General features: G+C 50.2%; 6 protein-coding genes across 6 annotated transcripts; 2 read left to right on the top strand and 4 right to left on the bottom strand.

Moving 5' to 3' along the window:
• Positions 1-254: 254 nt before the first annotated feature.
• On the bottom strand, positions 255-1,281 carry T310_3521 (uncharacterized protein; the record flags this gene model as incomplete). Its single annotated transcript, XM_013473600.1, has 2 exons — positions 255-736; positions 951-1,281. 2 exons carry the CDS (start codon positions 1,279-1,281, stop codon positions 255-257), a joined length of 813 nt encoding a protein of 270 aa, XP_013329054.1.
• Positions 1,282-2,766: 1,485 nt separating this feature from the next.
• Positions 2,767-3,563, top strand: T310_3520 (Adenylyl-sulfate kinase; the record flags this gene model as incomplete). The annotated part of the gene is made up of 2 exons (XM_013473599.1): positions 2,767-2,774; positions 2,936-3,563. 2 exons carry the CDS (start codon positions 2,767-2,769, stop codon positions 3,561-3,563), a joined length of 636 nt encoding a protein of 211 aa, XP_013329053.1.
• A 280-nt stretch (positions 3,564-3,843) lies between these two features.
• On the bottom strand, positions 3,844-5,303 carry T310_3519 (H(+)-transporting two-sector ATPase; the record flags this gene model as incomplete). Its single annotated transcript, XM_013473598.1, has 5 exons — positions 3,844-4,035; positions 4,091-4,583; positions 4,649-4,740; positions 4,811-4,905; positions 5,003-5,303. 5 exons carry the CDS (start codon positions 5,301-5,303, stop codon positions 3,844-3,846), a joined length of 1,173 nt encoding a protein of 390 aa, XP_013329052.1.
• Positions 5,304-6,083: 780 nt separating this feature from the next.
• T310_3518 (Succinyl-CoA synthetase subunit alpha) lies at positions 6,084-10,745 on the bottom strand (the record flags this gene model as incomplete). The annotated part of the gene is made up of 14 exons (XM_013473597.1): positions 6,084-6,841; positions 6,933-7,158; positions 7,380-7,403; positions 7,975-8,094; positions 8,266-8,558; positions 8,615-8,646; positions 8,707-9,329; positions 9,382-9,592; positions 9,649-9,940; positions 9,993-10,031; positions 10,066-10,231; positions 10,297-10,410; positions 10,465-10,472; positions 10,562-10,745. The coding sequence occupies 14 exons, from the start codon at positions 10,743-10,745 to the stop codon at positions 6,084-6,086; spliced, it is 3,090 nt and encodes a 1,029-aa protein (XP_013329051.1).
• A 978-nt stretch (positions 10,746-11,723) lies between these two features.
• T310_3517 (uncharacterized protein) lies at positions 11,724-12,403 on the top strand (the record flags this gene model as incomplete). Its single annotated transcript, XM_013473596.1, has 2 exons — positions 11,724-11,754; positions 11,841-12,403. 2 exons carry the CDS (start codon positions 11,724-11,726, stop codon positions 12,401-12,403), a joined length of 594 nt encoding a protein of 197 aa, XP_013329050.1.
• A 774-nt stretch (positions 12,404-13,177) lies between these two features.
• T310_3516 (Ubiquitin-like modifier SUMO) lies at positions 13,178-13,703 on the bottom strand (the record flags this gene model as incomplete). The annotated part of the gene is made up of 2 exons (XM_013473595.1): positions 13,178-13,234; positions 13,380-13,703. The coding sequence occupies 2 exons, from the start codon at positions 13,701-13,703 to the stop codon at positions 13,178-13,180; spliced, it is 381 nt and encodes a 126-aa protein (XP_013329049.1).
• Between the last annotated feature and the right edge of the window lie 224 nt (positions 13,704-13,927).

The raw sequence follows: 13,927 nt of genomic DNA, 5'->3' as shown, positions 1-13,927 counted from the left end.
ATTTAGTATAGATTCAATCTACTATTTAAAACAAGACAGCAGTAATAGTACATGTCGAAGCTTTCGTGGTTTTAAGAGCAGATTCAACGGGCATGTGACAAGTTGAGGAAGTCGCCCAGTCTCACGACACTGCAACATATGGAAGACTTCCTGAGTTCTCCCTGTATGACAGGTAGCTAGCTCCACCCGTGACACACTACACTCCATCATCACAGTGGTTGATGCCCTTGGCGAATGCGACCGAGAGGACGATGTTAAGAGTCATCAATTTCTTGAGAAACCAGGAACCTCATCAATCCGTCCAATCTTTTCTGGTTATCAGGGTCCGCCATGTTCTGGGAGAGCTGGCGCTCAACCTCCTTGTTCCTTCTCACCATCTGCTCCGGAGCGTACAACTTGGTCATAGATGCCCCGAGATAGTCCTCGAACTGGTCTAAGAACCTATCTCTTGCTTGCTTGAAGGCAGCGTCTGAACCTTTCAATATAGCGTTCAACTTGCCTCCATGCTCCCGAGCCAATGCAGGAATATTCTCTTCAAGCGCTTTGGCAAGCTCCTGTTTCTCAATCTTCTGGGCCAAAAAGTGTCTCACAGGGTACATTTCGAGTGATTGGTAGACCTCGCGACGAATGTAGCCGAACTCGTATTCTCTGTTGATTTTGCCCGACCGGTGTTGCTCGAAGTCACGCCAGGAACATAGAGGATCCGCATACCCATATTGCGCCCCGGTTGTGTCCACTGCCCATATCTCTCCATTCTTGAGTGTGACCCTGTAGAGATTGTGGAACGCGTCTGGTGGATCGATTTGGAGTCCGTTTGGAAGGATATGGGAGATTCGAAGTTCGGGTTAATCATGATGACGTTGACTTCTTCAATCTTGGAACAAAGGCCTGTCAAATCAATAGGTAAGTATCCAGTTCGGGAGCGAATATGGACGATGAAGTAGGCTTACCAGCCAAAAGCTCCTTAGCAAAGCTATGAAGGTACATCATGGCCTCCGTACACCCCATGTACACCAAAACTGCCTCGAAGAGGCTTCGATCGCCGTCCAAAGAAACCGGAAAGGGATTCAAATGTCGTTGAGGGTCCAATCCATCGAACTGAAATCCGTGGAGATATATAATCGAACCTTCGCTGCGGACCGACTTGAACAATAATGGCGACGCATGCAATCGAATCCGGTACATGATGGCTTGGAGAAGCAGAGCGGCTCTCCCAAGAGTCTTGCGAGCTTGAAGCTTTCTACACGCTGACTTGTGTTGGCCCCAATCAGCTTCTGGCATACTGGACCACAGAAGAATGTAGGCTTCGAGACGCATTTGTCGTAAACTGGGGCGTCAAGGCATCCGGTGCATCTGATCACTGTTGGTCTCTGACAGTGAGCGCAGGCGCCAGATGCTGTCTTTGATCCATCGTCCGCCATTTGTAGCAAGTGGCCTGGAAAGCTGTTGGCCACTGCGCTACTAACCACCAACGAGATCTCGCTATAGAGCTCAGGATCCAATTCAAGTATTGACTGATATAACCATGAACGGTGAATCGGTACCAGATTATGAGTCGGGAGGTTAGACGACGTAAGTCGAGTTTAGGCTGCTCTGGGCGTCGGGATGATGGCCGTTTGTCAAGTCTCTGGGACAGACTACGCGCGTTTGTTGTTCGGTCGACGCGCTCAGCCCTTGCACCTGCCTTGGTCAGAACATTGCCCAAGCACGAAACCTCGTCTTCTCTTCGTATCTCCCAAGAGGCATTCTGAGGATGGCTGCAGCAGTACGCTACTAGTCATATTCATAATTTACAGTTTGATCTGCAACCATGTTCAAATAATGTCTCGCAACAAAAAGGTGGTTGAATAACCGTCTCACAAATTCTATTAAGATTGCCTGCCTCGTTGTGTATGGTCCTGACCCTGTCTAAAGGATATAAACTGTCTAACAGTTCCTTGATGGATAATCAGGATTGAAATACAGAACAATCATTCTTCAGTCTATGTCTTCACATTCATCCTGTTCATCTCGAGTTCGTAGCCTTTACTCAGCGGTTTTCCCAGGCGTCGGGCTTTTTTATGCTTGGAACGTCGCTGAGATCCAGAAGCGACCATGGCATCTCTTTCATCGCTCTATGCCTTCATAGCTCAAGACTCTAGCATTGCCAATCACAGTTGACCGAGTTGACTGTCGACATTTTTCGTTGTCTTGATCCAGTAAATTGCATTGCCTGTTTTGGACCTTGGGCGGTGCGCTAGAGAGTTTTGTACAGCCTTAGTATATATGCAGTCAAGTAACTAAATAATTACTAATATACCAGTTAATTCTCATTCCCCTTTCCTATGCTGATAATTGTGCCAACCAGGTAATGCAGACATCGATCTGATACAGCTATCCTCCCTTCGCAGTGCAATAATTAGCGGTCAACTCGTTTCATATGCAACTCCGCCAAGACAACGGCCTTCTCCTGTGATATCAGATATCAACCTCATTGGGCCAACTTGCCAGGAACGTAGTATCGAAACGTCAGATACACGCGTCCTTGTCTTCGGGCAGTGCGGGAGAGCGGCTCCACTCTCCTCCGGTGGTCGGCCCCTCCTCCGCTCCGCTGGGAGCCTTTTTTTTTTTCTTTGCCTTTTTGAATTACTGCGAATTCCAAGTTCAACTTCATTTTGATACCCACTAGATTCTTATTGTTGACCCTCTTTGAAGAAGAATAAAGTGTATATGCAGATTGAGTGTTAATTGATCAGAGGGGAAACAAGAGAATAAGAAAGACAAAAAATGGCTACGTGTGTACCCCTCTCTCCTTTCCTTCCCTCCCCGCATTCATGAACTTTCCTTTTCAGGCCTGCATTGACCTGTCTGTTTCACTTCAATTCTTCCCGCACACATATAAGCTCAGTACCAACAAACCAGCTAATACTTTCTTTTTTCTCGTCTTTCGTTCTAGAAACATCACCTACCATGCCGCCGCTGTCACCCGCGCGGAGCGCGCCAGCCTCCGCGGGCAGCAGGGCCTCACCATCTGGCTGACCGGCCTCTCGGCGTCGGGCAAGTCGACCATCGCGGTCGAGCTGGAGCACCAGCTGCTGCGCGAGCGCGGCGTGGCCGCGTACCGGCTGGACGGCGACAACATCCGGTTCGGGCTGAACAAGGACCTGGGCTTCAGCGAGAAGGACCGCAACGAGAACATCCGGCGCATCGCCGAGGTGGCCAAGCTGTTCGCCGACAGCGCCTGCATCGCCATCACCTCCTTCATCTCGCCGTACCGGGCTGATCGGGACACGGCGCGCCGGCTGCACGAGGCGCCCACCCCCGGCGAGCCCACCGGCTTGCCCTTTGTCGAAGTCTTCGTCGACGTCCCCGTCGAGGTCGCTGAGGCGCGCGACCCCAAGGGCCTGTACAAGAAGGCGCGCGAGGGCATCATCAAGGAATTCACCGGTATCAGCGCTCCCTACGAGCCGCCCTTGAACCCGGAGATCCACATCAAGAACCACGAGGTGTCCGTCAAGGAGGCTGTTGCTCAGATTATCGCCTACCTCGATGAGAAGGGCTACCTCCCGCCGAAGAAAAACTAAAGAAATCTTCGAAGACAAAAAATATAGAGCGGTTTTCATGTAAATAGGATAGATTCATTCGGTTAGGTCAGTGCCTCTGTATATGCGCATCACGGAGGATCACGAGAGACGAAATAATGATATGTATAAACGCTACACTCATCCAAAAAGCAGGTATTATCTATCCAAGCAAGATACCTCAAGTGCAGCTAGAGAAATCAAGAAGACTTGCTTCCATGCCAGATCGTCATACCACCCATATATTTCATGATGATGATATTTCTTTTCTTTTGCACCATAATCAGTCAAACTCGAGCTCGTAATACACAAAAGCGGTGTACTCTGCACCGCCAGCTTCACCCGCCACATGCACGTCGCTAGGATCATCCTTCTTGACGCGACCCTTCTTGTCGCGTCCGAATGCGTTCCCGGCGAGATAGGAGTATTTCTGGTCGAGATTCCGTTTGGCCCTTGCAGCCTGTTTTGGTGTTGTCTAAAAAAAAATTGTCAGTTAATATATAGATAGGATGTTGACTCGGCAGACGTACCCGAACGATTGCAGCGACAAAGTCCAGAGGTAACCCGTATCTGAGTACGGTTTCGACGAAAACTCTCAGCACAAGCACATGGATCCAGATCATGACGGCTTCGCTCCAGCCCGTTCTGCCCAGTCGTAGCGTTTCACCCCACAGCCTCCGTTCATCACTACCAACCCGTTCCACTTCCTTGGCCTCTTGTTCCCGACCGCCTTCCACATACTTGAAGTCGCGCGGTACCCATTTGTTTTCTCTGGCCTTGATAATAAACTCTTGGCTGTGTTTCTTGAATGTCGTCACGGCGTACAGGGTGAATTCATCATCCGAAGCGACCAGCGTGGCAGAGCGAGGGACAACCATAGGTGATATCGTTTCGTAGGATTTCAGGAAATCCTTGGTCTGTTGTGAGGGAACCGCGACCAGATGAGTTTCAAGGTACTCTGAATCTTGAACGAGCTGGTTGGGATTGACAACGGATGCAAGAGATTTCGTAGCGAGGTTTCCCCTGGCGATCAACAGGAGTCAGCGGAGAGTCGTTGAAATGGCCAGTTTTCTCCAAGTGTCACCTACGTCTGCTTTCGCTGTAATGTTGCTAGCGTGTTCTTCACCTGGTTGTATTGGGAGTACTTGCTCCGGACATCATTGTCAATGCTAGCGGCTTCCTACAAGGTTCCAGCTCTCAGATTAGTTGTGTAATTTCAATGGTATAACCATGAAAAGGCACTGGCGCACCTTCTGTAGAAGATCTATCAGTTCCCCGATCGGTTTGTCTGCACGGTATTTGACTTTGTTCCAGGAGAATGTCCGCAAATACTGGTCGACGGGTTCTATTCAATGCGTATGTCAGCCAAGCACGAGCCCCTGGTGTACGTTCTAGACAGCAATGCAGCTCCGCAATTGAGATAGAGATAAAAAAGAACATACTGTCATTGACCGTCTTCATCTTCTCAATCTGTGCTTCATCACCCTCCAGGATTCCCTTCAGCGCATCGCCCACTTTCCCGACGACACTCTGGCACATGGACTCGAGTTTCCCCAACTCCTCCGCCTGCTGCACCAGAGCGTCTAGCGTCCCGATCTTGAATTCTGGGATCGGAAAGGACGAGACTGTGCCATTTTCCGGCGAGACAGTGGCCGTGATAGCGTCGAGGGCGTCATCGCGGTGGTGTGACGGTGTGATGGAGGTGGGGAGCGAGAGGAACAGGTACTTGGTGTTCTTGGACATCTTGCCCGGCGATCTCGTAGGTATCGAAGAAAGCGAAGGTCAATTATGGAAACAGACCTGCTGCCACGCTCGAGGAAGCGGGCATGAGGCAGAGAAACCGGGGGGTGCTGGCAACGCTGGATGTCGGAGCTTGGGAGCTGCCGGTGGACGGATCGATGGTCGATGGTTGTCGCATTGGTTGGCGGCACCGTCATCCCGCGCCAACTCCACATCTCCGTCCGACGCTGGACAGCATCTCCGTGCAGATATCAGTGATTTATACTCCGTAGATTAACAGCATGATTTTTAAAAAAAAATAATAATAAATGCAATACACATTTTGCTTGGCTTCATTCAACCTACTTATCTCCTTATGCCACAATATTTAAAGAAGACGTGCTCTTTGAGAGGATTGCATATTTTCGCCTCTGTTGGTCTCTAAACCCAAGTATCGAACGAAAGTGATAAACCGGAAAGTCATACTGACTCTCAGGAGCTTTTGTCTGAGAACCAATGTCACATCTAGAATCACATTCGATCATCTATTTACCGAAAAAAAAACATTCTGGATCTATGACAAGAAATTATACATCAAATGCGATCTGTTCCATGCAATAGTCAAGTGCCTCTCGATGCTACGAGTCTGAATCTAAATATATGAACGTTCAAAGAGAAAACTCGAGCGCGTGTATTCTAAACGTCGCTGACAATGAAAACAGTAGTTTACGTCGCCTTGTAAAGATCAGGCAAGTTCTGCAGCGGTAGAATGACAAAATGTCAGCAAAATCCTCTATGGAAGAATTACTCGAATCCTTCAAGGGCAACGATACTGACCTTTGCATACTTGGGCTCTACGAACAATCCCTTCGCTTCGACAAGAACCACAGGCTCCTCGTCGCCCTCAGGAAGGGTTTCGATCCGTCCCTCAACCCACGCTTTTCGGCCCTCCACTTTCACAGTCGAGGCCCTCAAGACGGCATATGTATCCGCTGGCACGGGTTTTCTGTAGTCGATATTCAGGTTCGCAGTGACGCCAATCCCATTGGGCAGCACGGGGAAACAGCATCGGGCCAGCCCCTCATCGAGGATGGTCGCCAACAAGCCTCCGTGAACGATCCCCGGATGACCACAGACGTCAGAGCCCAGGTAGAAGATGGAAACCATGTCCCTCCCGGACTTTTGAGACCACACATACGGTGGGACGACAATCCGGTTTGGCCCGGCGAGGGTACCGCCAGTGAGGTTTCGACTGCGAAATTCTTCGGGGATCTTCAAGTGAGGGCGCGACTCCGTGTAGGCCGGGTCGGCGCGCAACTTCTCCGCGAGCGGATGTGTCTTGATATGGTTGTCGATCTCACGAGAGCGCTCGTCGACTGGCTCGTAGAGCTGGAGGGTCTCCGCATCGGTTGGTACGCCCGCCATGGTTCGAGCAGTGGTTCTCAAGGGAAAGACCGCGAACCCCGCAAGATATGCAATAACCACTAGAGACGTGAATCCCAACACACGCCGGAGTCGCGAGGGAGGCTTGGGGGGCTGAGAAGAGGCAGCACTTGTAGCTTCTGGTGATCAATCGGTACCATCAGCACATCGCATCGCATTGCGCTGAACAGCATGCAGGCGAAGAGACGATTGGATTGACTGGTAACTTACCTGTTGAGTAGAACCTGTACGATGTCCGCCTGCCTGAAGCCCGCGACAAGGCCAGCCCGGTCCGCCGCAATGCGGGGCGTTGAGCTTTTGTAGTCGAAACCCAAAGCTCTCGATCAGGGACAATTCTAGTCGCAGGTGTAATGGTGGGGACCGTATGGAAGGAATTGATACGGGTTCGGGTGGGTAGCGAGCGCACGCCGAGCATTATCGTTCTGGCGGCAAGGGCCTGCCGGTGTATAGCAATGGACAAGATCAGGCAGGTGGATCACCGTGATGGCAATAATAGCATAATGCGCATGCTTATGCTGAGTAATGAAGATAAGGCTTCGGCCCTTTCCGTTGGGATTTGCAGCCATGTGTTCGCATTGCGGGATGCCGATGATTGGCGGAGGCCAAGGACAGCCTGTTGAGGACTCAACAGAACCACGGACCGACGGAGGAACTTACCTCGGCAAATATCTCTAATTGTTTCTGCCTGAGATGGAAATAAAAATATGATTAGTTGATGCCTGCAAGAAGAAACGAAGAATGAAAAGAAATCCCGAGAAGCGAAGAATGAAAAGAAATCCCGAGAAGCGAGCTAGACATTGTTACGTGCGTATTGACTGCCGAGCTCCGAATCATCTGGAGTTCTCATCACATACTCCGTACAGTACAACCACATCAGATGGAGTCGTAAAAAAGCTCACACCCCCCAGCCTTTAGCTGAACAAGGTGTGCTACGAAAACTCCCGCCTATGCAACTGGCGGGCAGGTATTTTACTGACGACTGTGCGTCTCGACTGGGACCCCCAGCGCGAAAGAGAAGGTAGGGAGTTCGGAGCGTTAACTGATTAACTAGGGCCCCAGGTTCTGTTGACAGGGATACTGATGTTATGATCTTTACGTTGCTAACAAGGGTGAATTCAGCAGTCCAGTCATGTGAATGACATTGACTAGAGCCCTGACAGTCCACCTACGTGCTGTGGGGATCATTGACAGTTGTCGTAAGCCTGCAAGGTCATCACTTTTGAGAGATCTGAATATAGATGGAATAGCTCACTATCTCGAGGATACCAAAAAGATTGGCAACTTTACACAATCTGCCAAAATGCTGTACGGAAAATAAGTCAAAAACCTGTGCTAGGTAATCTACATCGATGCAGCGGTTCCATATGAGTGTCTGAATAATGGGCAGTCTCACGCCTCAAGCTCCCCTCGCAAGGCTGATAACTTTCTCAGCAGCATCTTCAAAGCTGTCAAAGGCGTGAAGAGGAAGGCCACTGTCGGCAATCTAGAAGAAGAAGCAATTGATGAGCATAGTGAAGAAGCAACAACAGAGGAGATTACTTACCATCTTCTGACCAATTGCTTCATTCGTGCCTCGCAATCTGACTACGACTGGGACCTTCATATCCAGGTCGCGGAATGCCATGATGATTCCCTCCGCGATCATGTCGCATCTCGTCAAGCCACCGAAAATGTTGACAAAAATCGCCCTGACGCGCGGATCAGAGCATACAATGCGGAAAGAGGCCTTGACAGTCTCCGAAGTCGCCTTGCCTCCTGTGTCGAGGAAATTGGCACAGTGGCCCCCTTTCATGGTGAGGGCATCCACGGTATTCATGGCAAGACCGGCACCATTGACTGGTGTTGTCAGTTTTCTCTTATGCTGTTACCTTAGACACGCTGGAGTAACTTACCAAGGGTTCCAATGCTCCCTTCTCCTTGGAGTCTGAAAGGATCGTGGTCAATAAAATGCCATGTCATAGTCATTCAGGAATCGGGACCATACTTGACATAGATAATTCCGTGCTTTTCCGCTTCAACCTCCTCTGGAACTTCTTCCGTCGTGTCCCGTAACCGATGGACGTCTTCTTGACGGCCAGAGCTTCTGAAAGCAGCGTCGTCAAAACCGAACCTCGCACCGTGCACTTCTATAGTTCCTTCGGACGAGAGAGAAGCTCGTGTTTCTAGGAGAAATGCTTCTTTGGTCTGGAAAATATGCCACAGTTTCTGAATGAACCGCCCCAATTCCTTGTGACTTGCCTCCGACAATCCCAGGTAGGTTGCGAGAGCCACCTGAATAGAGTCGTCCCGCAAAAATTCCGGATTTGCATAGTTGAAGGGGATTTTTTGAGATGAACTCGTCGGCCCATGAGCTTCTGCTGAAGTAGAAGCAGTGATGCAAGGGGAGAATGATGTTCTATCCACCGAGATTGACAGGAAAAAGTCATCAGGAGAAGCTGGGCGCTCGCGTGTAGCAACTGAATTCGCCTCAAGCATATCAAAGGCCTGGTGTTGTTTAATGTAGATGGAGCGACGCTGCATTGAATCTACAGAGACGGGCCCCTTCTGGAGAGAAGCGCGTCTTACCGTGTGGAAACCCCTCTGCTGGCTTGCCCCTTTCGATGTCGTCTACAATTCTGGATTAGTTTGTCGTCACTCGAAAGGGCCAGAGGAAACTTACACCAGTCTGGAGACGGCTTCGTCTGTCGTTCAGGAGCGTCTTCATCCCATCGCCAAATTTCTCAGGGTGGCTCACCATGACTGCCCCGGCATCTTCAAGCGCCTTATACTTAGCTCTTGCGTCAGGTTCCCCCGGTGCTGCCCACGCTCCAGCGTGTCCCATAATGCGGCCTGGAGGTGCTTCTAAGCCGCCAACCAATGCCATGATCGGTCTGTGACATGTTAGCAGGGCGAAGAATGGGAATTATGTGCGGTCAGATCTGCTTACTTCGGATCCGGAGTTCTTCTCCGGTAGTCCTTGATCCATTCGGCCGCGTCGATTTCGGCCGTGCCCCCAACTTCTCCTACGATGATGATACCTTCTGTGTCCGGATCATGTTCGAAAATCTTCAAAGCATCCACAAACGTCGTCCCCGCCAGAACATCCCCTCCCATACTGATGCATAGACTTTGACCCAAACCAGCCCTCGTTGTCGAAGCGACCGTCTCGTAACTCAGCGTCCCCGACTTGGCTACGATGCCTACTTTACCAGGCGAGAAACAAGGCAGAGGCTGGAACCCTATACGACACTTTCCAACTGCGGATATGATCCCTGGGCAGTTTGCACCCACCAGCCTGGTCTTTGACTGGGTTTGGAGCATGGAGTGAATCTACAGTGCAATTAGTATGGATGGCAGGGAGTACATGAAAGGAATGGGAGTCTGACTCGGAGCATGTCGTGGAGGGGGACATGTTCTGCAACAGCCACCACAAGGGGGATTTCTGCCTCCAGCGCTTCTTCTATTGCTTTTGCAGTCTGATTTCCCGGGACATAGATGGCAGAAGCATCAGGGTTTGTTTGCTCTTTGGCCTGACGACGATGTTATTGGTCTGTGAACGTTTGACAAGCTTCTGAGTAGGCCGATCAATACGTACTGCTCTCACCGATGGGAATATAGGCAAACCAAGATGCTCGCCTTCTACACCAGGCTTGACTCCCCCGACAACTTTGGTACCCCATTCCAAGGACTCCTTGGCATTCGCGGTCGCCTTTTAAATAAGACATTAGCATCCAATTCCTTGCGACAAGTTGCGCAGAAGTACCTGACGCCCTATTTAATCCCAACCTTTAGCATTGAACGCCAGAGACGTCACGAAAACATATCAGATGTCTGATGGAACAATTCTTGTCCTTTCTTACCAGTAAAACCTTGGTACAGAACCTTGGTATGAGCTCCAATCTTAAGATTCGGCAAAGTGTCCGCGTAGCTGAGGGCTTTTGACGAAGTAGAAAATCGAAAGTCTGGATTTTTTCCTGGTCGTCGAAAAGGCGAAGCTACAAGTTTGGCCCTTGAGAGCCGTGTTGACAATGTGCGTGCACTCATTGTTGAGTGCTAGCCTTGAGCCGAGGAATAATACAGACAGGAGGGGAAGCAGCTTGCTACCGGCAATGCTCCGAATAGTCTATAAAGCGTTCAGAAATAGACACGATGCAACAACAGGGTATTTAGGTGCAATTTCAATCATATGCATGCACAGCACATGCAATTAATAACTCTAACTCAGAGAGATATTTACAGAAGAGACTTGGAGCCTGAAGAATGCGCGGGATATAACCATCTCGAAGTAGCCGACAGGCCGTTCGCTGCATGTGTTGAGCGCCGAAGCTAACCTATCAGCTGCGAAAGCCCCGGGGGAAGGCGCGCGTCTCGTAAGCAGGCGCCGGTCTCGGAGAGGCAGCTACTTACATCATCGGCGGCTTTCCGAGGATCACGCCCCAGTTCGAGACGAGAGGGTTTGGAGCCTTCACGTGGCCTAAGTCACGGAACCGAAGACAAGGGCAACAGCATCCATTTCGTATGACTGACAGCCTCTTGATGATCAAGTCGGGAGTAACTTCCCTTTGGATTCTGGAAAACCACACATGGGCTTGGACTGGAGATCCGTACCTTGGTAACAGCGGATGGGACCGACGGATAAGCGGCCAACTCATCATGAGCTATTTGAACGATTCTTCTCCTCCTGCATGCAACCAGAGCAGACCGCTGAGATTAATTCAGGACTATCTAACCCACCGAGAGATCTCCGTACTCCATACAGAGTACTCTGTACGGAGTGGCACTAGGCCCGAGGTCAATTACAGGAAGTGGTCTTGCCCTTCTAGGCTAGGCACAGCCACCGGTCGCGACCAAAGTCGAAATCCCGGAAAAAGCGGGGTTAGGCTGCGCTGTGACAGCCCACTGCCCGCTTGCCCTGCGTGACGCTATAGTCTATACAGCTCTATATATACTTCACCATTGCATGCATGCAGCTGGCATAGTTAGGGAATAATTCGTCTTGTGCTACGTCGCCTCTAGTTTAGCATGGATTCGGATATCTCTCAGGAATCAAAAGGTCCGTCGATCCCGCCTCTTGTTCGTGCCAATTAATTTCCAATTGGAGCAAAGCTTTCTAACCCAGAGACGTTATTCTTTCTGCAGCCAGTCTTGAGGAGTCCTTGGAAGATCTGTCAATTAGCAATAAGGGACCACAACCGACTCGTCCCCGACTGAACGTCAAGCAGACAGCCACGAAATCGAAGGCCAAGAAGGAGAAAGTGGCCGATTCGTGGGAAGATGAGCTTTCCTCCGGCTCGGAGACAGAGAGAGAGGAAGCAGCGACGACGAGCGCTGCTATCACCCCGTCAACGACAAACACGTCAGAGGGACCACTAGCACCTCCGCCAACACCGATATCTCCACAGGAAGACGTTCAGAAAACGCAGCCATGGCTTGCCTATAGCTACGGCTCGAGCCCATCCGCAACCTCATCTTCCAGACGACCCTCAGAACCGCAGCGAAGACCCGAGAAACAAACTGCTGTAGCGAGCAGGATGATTGCCGGAGCTCTGGGCATTCGGGCCCCGAAGCGGACAGAGGAGCAGCGCGCATACGACCGCGCGATGAAGGAGAATGAAATCAAACGGCGCAATCGTGCTAAGGAAGAGGAGGCAAGAGCCAGGGAGGAAGAGGAGCGAGCAAAGGCTGCTATCTGGAATGACTAAAATCCTCCGGCATCCCTCTTCTTCCGCCTCTTCTATCTCGTATAGATTCTCGATAATCCTTTTCTCTCTCTCTCTGCGTCTATGCCTCTTCCGATTACCCCGTCACCCTTTACGAGGATCTGCTCTTCTATGGCTATATGGCTTAAAGATTTAGACATGATTTCTGATTGGTCGTTTGTACTTTCTATATATAGATAGATGCGTTACAGGTATGACAGAAGTCGGATGCTGTGGTCGATTAATGTACAGTACAAAGAGGAAGAAATCCACGAAAAAAAAAACCTTACCCTTGCAGGAATTAAACGGGTTAATGGCCAATCAAACTCTTCTCAGCTACATGCAGGAGATGCACATGTACAGGTGTTCTCAGAAGTGGCATCTACTTGCCCAGAAGTTTAGCATGTAGTATTTTGTACTATGCGAAACAGCTGGTCATGAGCTGTCAGTTACTTTAGAGCAGACAAAAAACGAGGCACAATATGAAGAGAGTAAAAAATTAGCACTTTATGTTAATGCCTGAACTGTCTTAGTCTTAGCTTGATTCCACCATAGTTTGCACTCCATCCGCGCCTATGTATCTCAATGTGAAAACCAAGAGAGACTGCCCAGAATGACCCTATCCCATTGCATTTCGTTTATTCATGATAACATTAGGAAGGATGGTGGTCTCAAGAGAGAACCAACCGCATCCTCGCTAGTCATGGTTCGGAAACCGATAAGCCAACTTCTCATCGCTGTCTGAAAAAATCCACCGACGCTTCAGAAAGTCCCCCCTCAGCCTCCGATCTGTTCTTGATGCACCTCGAGAGTGTCTCCGTCGGCCATGTCGAGCTGCAATTATTTAACTGTTAGCATTCCATACGTAAAATGACTAAGCCCCAAAGAGATAATTAAGCAGTGGGAGTGCACCATGCTGCAGGAAATCTGTGCGCATGCCGCAACCCACAAGTCTGAACAACAAAAGAGAATAACGTACCGTTTCAGGCGTGTCCTCAGGACGTACTCGCGTTCCATCGAACAGGAAACGGACCGTGGACGGCTGTTTTCCCTGGCGCTCGCAGAAGGCATCCATGAGCTTCTTCAGCTGCGTGGTGCGCTTGATCTTGAAAAAAACTTCGTTATGGTTGTCCGTGACCTTGATATTCAGGTGCTCCACGGGCGCTGGGGCCCCTTCTCCCTGTCCTGCAGCTCCGGAATCGGCCATTTCTCTCGGCGAAACTGAATTTGGAGGATGAGGAGAGGAACGGGTTGTCAGAGGCGGGGTGGCAAGTGAGAATAGCGCTTCCTGAACGAAAGTCATGGTCAATTTCTGTGGAGAAAATGGGACCTGGATAAGCTACTGCAGGGCGAATACTTACAGGTGAGGCAGGGGGGAAAAATCAGAGGTTATGGAGGAAGAAGTTTGAGGTGAAGAAAGAGGGAAGGCGTGAATGAGTGAGATATAATCGCGATGTTGAAGGCAGCTGCCAGTACACCCCACCGGCAGCGGAGGACCCTCGGAAAATCTATTTTGCGGCGCAGCGA

The sequence above is a fragment of the Rasamsonia emersonii genome (genome assembly GCF_000968595.1).
Source record: "Rasamsonia emersonii CBS 393.64 chromosome Unknown ctg1118621760072, whole genome shotgun sequence".
NCBI lineage: Eukaryota > Fungi > Ascomycota > Eurotiomycetes > Eurotiales > Trichocomaceae > Rasamsonia > Rasamsonia emersonii.
The sequence above is the reverse complement of the archived record's forward strand: the minus strand, read 5'-3'. Positions and strand labels throughout refer to the sequence as shown.